Below are 4,945 nucleotides of genomic sequence, written 5' to 3' on the forward strand. Positions count from 1 at the left end.
TTCTCTATTGCTAAATTGACCGGATATGATCCAAACAAAAGATCTCACAGAGCACAAAGTCTAAAGAACAGACCACAGATTGACTATATTCATCTGTGATTTAACCACTTTCTGTTTCTAGCAGCTAAGAGCAGACATCCAGAGGAGATAAGTACCTATACATCCCTCATCACCACACACACACACACACTTCAGTCTCTGGTAGGGCTTAGACAGACGTGGATGAGTCCAAGCCATCAAGACAAACAAGTAACAATCACTAAACCGCTGGATTATTTATTACACTTGTTTGGCGTTTTATTTCTCCCCCTCCGCCTCTCCTCTTTCTGTGCCCCCAATTTTCCGTCTTGTCGTCTTTCTACCTTCTCCCCTCTCCCAAGGCGGAGGCGGTCGCTAGGCAACCGGCACAACACAACAGCGCCAGCTCCCCGACTTGGCTCTCTGCGCTCGGCGTGCCCCTGCGGTTTCGCAACAAAAAAATCGAATGCGTGCGCGAGCGTGCGTGCGCATTCATGCAGAACATGTGTGTGGTGTGTGGTGTGTGGTGTGTGGTGTGTGTGTGTGTGTGTGTGTGTGGGGAAAAGGTGAAAGCTATGAATACTTTCCATCTCATAAGCGAACGACAACGGTCCCTTTGGGTTTTCGAGGGCCGCCTCTTGACTCAAGTGCGGCATCATCTTGCATTCATTGAGGATTTACTACAGGGCGTCCAACTCTGAACTGCGTTTAATAGAAAACAAAAAATAAATAAATAAATAAATACATAAACGAGCAAGGCTGTGGATCTGTTAAGAGATATGCTTTTAATTCACTCCAGCTCCTGAATGAAAGCCACCTGTCGTAGACGGAGACATCCATCTGAAGACGTGTTCAAGGCCTACATGGTTCCTAATTCTCCACGGCGGAACATAAATTTTATGTGGCATCGTGTAATAATAGCTGCAGAATTAAGAGTTTGGCAACAAGTGGGAGTTCCAAGAAGTAAATCAACAGAGGCTTTAAAAATGGATTGATTCACCAGCGTCTAGAGATGCAAAGCTTTGGTTGCTGAGCTTCTGAAAAACTGGCAAAGGAACGGCAAAGCAAACCCCACTAATGGCGACGTAAGCGTTGAGCAAATAACGCAATTAATCAAACACGATGCGTTTTGTGCTGCTGCTATCACCACTCTCACAGGTACACATGTAATTTGACACGTCCACAGGTTGTTGTGAAGTTACAGCAGTCGGGCTAGCTGCGTAATTGAGCATACATTCAAAAGACAAGTCAATCATGGCTTTACAAAAATATACATTTGTGGGCATGCGCAAGAAGAGTAACACGACGTCGTCGTCTGGCAGTTTTTTTTTTTTTTTAAAAAACAGAAGGTAAAAACAGGAGATCCGCTCGGTTTACGGAAGCAAAGCTCGGGGACAAATGGCACTTACTGTAACTACAGCAGTGAGGAATCTCCAGGGCAGCGTTACAGCCACACACACACACACGTAAACAAACACCCTCACGGATACAACTCAGATGAGAGACACTAAGCCACTTTGACAACACAGTCAAGGCTTTCACTGTGGTTGAAATTATCCCATTTAGGAAGTAAATTCCTTATTCAAATAATTAAAAAAAAAGGTCATAAGAGATTCGTTATACTCAATTTTGACTGGATGTTAAACAACAAGTCTGAGAAAGAGTCCCTCCACATCTAACCTTACACAACCCACCTCTTATTTCAGCCTGAGTAAGGTTTAAAGAAACCCTCCTTACTTTCTGAATTCATTACAACATTGGTGCATCGTTCCAAATCCTAATTACTAAACTCCTGAACATCTATTTTGTACTGACCTGATGTGAAACGTTTCTTTGACCCAGGAAGAGACAGTACTGTTTGTAAATATCTATAAACCTGCAGGTGATATGCTAGGACTTGATATGTGGAAGCTGTTTCCAAAAAATAAAAAATAAAAAATGTCCCAGTAATGTTATTCTGCGCCAGGACTCCTTATGACTGACCCATAATTAGCTGTTCGCATTCCCAAAATAAATATCACATGGCAGGTGTAACTCGATTTGTGTTAGCTGGTTGAAACAACAAAGTGTCAGGCCTCCACCACCACCACTGACGCTGCAGCTGCTGCTGCTGCCTCTGCCTCGTCCTGGTCTTGGCTGCCCTCAGCGGCGGGGCAAAGCGGCCCGGCCCACCACAGACTCAGGGCGTTGTCCTGCCTCCTCTCCTGCTGTGACATCACACCTCCACCTCCCTCGGTGTCGGAGGCGGAGTCGCCCTCGCTGTCGCTGGGCCACGGGAACTGCCGCTGGCCGCTGGATGTCGCCAGCAGTGGCATGAAGGGATGAAGGCTGCGGGGGAGAAATGCACATTTGAAACACACGCCAAAAAGAAATACACTATTTATATCAGCTTCAACCGTGCAATCCAATCACATTACAGCGACACAGTGCACCTAGGCTGGTAGGCACGGTCGAGATGATCTGCTAAAGTTCAAATCCAGCATCAGAATAAGAGGAAATGTGACTTAAATGACCTTACGACCACAGCAGGGGTCGCGTTAATTCAATATTTTCCGTCATATTTTCCGTCGTTTTTTTTTTTAAACTGTGACAGATTGCAATTCACACCCTGACCACTTGGTGGCGAGTGACATTATTAATTGGCTCTTGTCTCTCATCGCAGTTTGCGTTCCAAACATCGCAGAACTTTTATCAGGGCACGATTTCTGATGAGTTTTTGTGCAAACTGTGCAAAATAAAAGAGTTAGCATAACACCGAAGCACTTCAACCCTACGGTGCCGACTAAGAGCTGTTAGCGCTAGCAGTCCTAAAAATAGATTATGACGGGTTTTTTTTGACCCTGTCAGTCAAAATGACAGACAATGAAGGTCTAGCGCAACCTCTGGACCACAGTGTCCATGTCCATCTTCTGTTGGCTACGTCCAGCAGAATGCTATGTCACCAAGATGAAATCATCTAAACTGGTTCCTTGAACATGACACCGTTTCAGCTCACTGAACTCAAATAGCCTCCAACAGTCACCAGACACAGCACCTTTGAGATGTGGTGCCAATGGGAGATTGGTATCGTGGATGTGCAGCAACTGTACGATCTCATAGTGAGGCACGGAGCAAACTCTCCGAAGAATGTTTCAGGCACTTTGTTGAAGCTTTGCCACGAATAAGACGACGGTCAAAGTGCTAGCACGCTGTACCTAATACAGTGGCCGGTGAGTGTTCATCTCAGTTTAACAACCACTTATTCTCTTTTGGTGAAAACGCAACATTGAGTTTAAGCAACCGCAACTTAAGCTTAATGGGTTTTTCTTGAATATGCTGAGCTGCAGTTATTGCCTTCTGTCCCACAAAGCAGAAATAAACTGCTTTGAAAAATTAAAAATTAAAAAGTTAGCTCTCCTTTGTTTGTGTAACCTACGCTGACTGAAAACCCCAAACAGGGCGGGACAATAGTTAATTGTCCTGCAGTTACAGTTGTTCTACTTTCTGTTTGTATTAAAGCTCAATACGACAGCCCTCTACCAAGCTGATAAACGCTGAAAAGCTCAAGTCTCTACCTACTTTTTGGTAAATAATTAAGATAAACACATATTTAAAAGCAGTTTAGGCGTAGTTTCAGTGAGTTCAGTCTGTTATTTTATCTGCCTTGTCATCATATAATGTTATCAGCTGATGGGATGGGTTGGATCATTTATTTTTTTCCAGTTCCAACATTCATACCTGATGCCGTTGGTGCAGTCCCAGTTGGCCTGAAACCTGAGCTGAGGTTGCAGTAATTCTTCGTTACCATCAGGAGGAGCCGTCTGGGTGTCCCAAACCGAGACCACTCCCTCCGTGTCTCCACTCAGCAGGTACCTGCCCGACCTACATGTCCACAAAGAAACACACGTGGACAAAATGATTATTATCTGTAACCCTGCTGAATTTATTTTAAGAGTACATTAAAAGGACAAGGTGCAATATAACCGGATAAAAGACAGCTGTAAGGTCAACTTACTGGTCCAGGTCGAAGTAGATGCGCTGGTTGGTGGACACGTTCCTTTTGAGAGAAAATACAACTTTTCCTGGCTCTCTGAGGTCCCAGCACAGGATTTCTGAATCCTACACACACACAAAACAAACACATAACCACAAATGAAAACAAGAAAAACTTAAAATAAAGATTAGAAATGTTGCTTCGCTGATCCCCGTAATTCAGACGGACAATGGAGCAGTACATAAATGCTTCTACGTCAAAAAAATTCCGAAACTACAAATTATCTTCTTTATATTGGCTTTATATTGGTTTCTCAAAAGCCCTGCAATGAACCCTGTTGCGAAACCGCAGCTGAGTTTATTGGTGGCGTGACTCGCCTGCAGCAGTACGAGGGTAACTTTATAGATGCTGGAATGCTTAGCTAGTGAATATTAAATCTGAACAGGGTGACACAGGGTAACAGGAATGAATGGAGGGCGTTGAATCTGATCCGACGGCTGTGGGCTGTGCACGTAACAAGATTGCCTGAAGATCGTCCAGGACAACGCTGGGAAGAATTCAGACTGCAGAGGCTGATTTCACGTCAGCTGTTACTCAATGGCAATGAATCATATGCAAAAATAATTATCTGTTTGTTGCCAATATGTTGGAAATACATTAGAATCAGTATTTAAACTTATAAAGGAAGTTCGTGGGAGCTTTCCATCTGGCCCCCAGAATATTACTGAATGCAGGAATAGTCTAGTAAGGAAGTAAAAGTATGTTCCCATATTTCTGTGTGAAGTTTGCATGTTCTCCCTGTGTCTGCTCGTTAGGTTCATTGGTGATTCCAAATTGCCCGTAGGTGTGAGTGTGACTGGTTGTCTGTCTCTCTGTGTTAGCCCTGCGTTAGACTGGCGACCTGTCCAGGGTGTACTCCTGCCTCCCGCCCACTGACAGCTGGGATAGACTCCT

The 4,945-nt window shown here is 44.3% G+C and overlaps 1 protein-coding gene across 2 annotated transcripts in view; it reads right to left on the minus strand.

Moving 5' to 3' along the window:
* Nucleotides 1–784: 784 nt before the first annotated feature.
* wrap53 (WD repeat containing, antisense to TP53) overlaps nucleotides 785–4,945 on the minus strand; it is a 16,845-nt gene continuing 12,684 nt past the window's right edge. For both annotated transcript variants that reach the window (XM_084544603.1, XM_084544602.1), the window contains exons 9-11: nucleotides 4,013–4,116; nucleotides 3,736–3,879; nucleotides 785–2,346 (exon numbers count right to left, since the gene is read on the minus strand). In XM_084544603.1, the coding sequence (XP_084400729.1) occupies nucleotides 2,088–2,346; nucleotides 3,736–3,879; nucleotides 4,013–4,116 (507 nt within the window). In that variant the 3' untranslated portion in view covers nucleotides 785–2,087. The remainder of the gene's footprint in view (nucleotides 2,347–3,735; nucleotides 3,880–4,012; nucleotides 4,117–4,945) is intronic.

Source organism: Chelon labrosus, assembly GCF_963514085.1.
Source record: "Chelon labrosus genome assembly, chromosome: 1".
Classification (NCBI taxonomy): domain Eukaryota; kingdom Metazoa; phylum Chordata; class Actinopteri; order Mugiliformes; family Mugilidae; genus Chelon; species Chelon labrosus.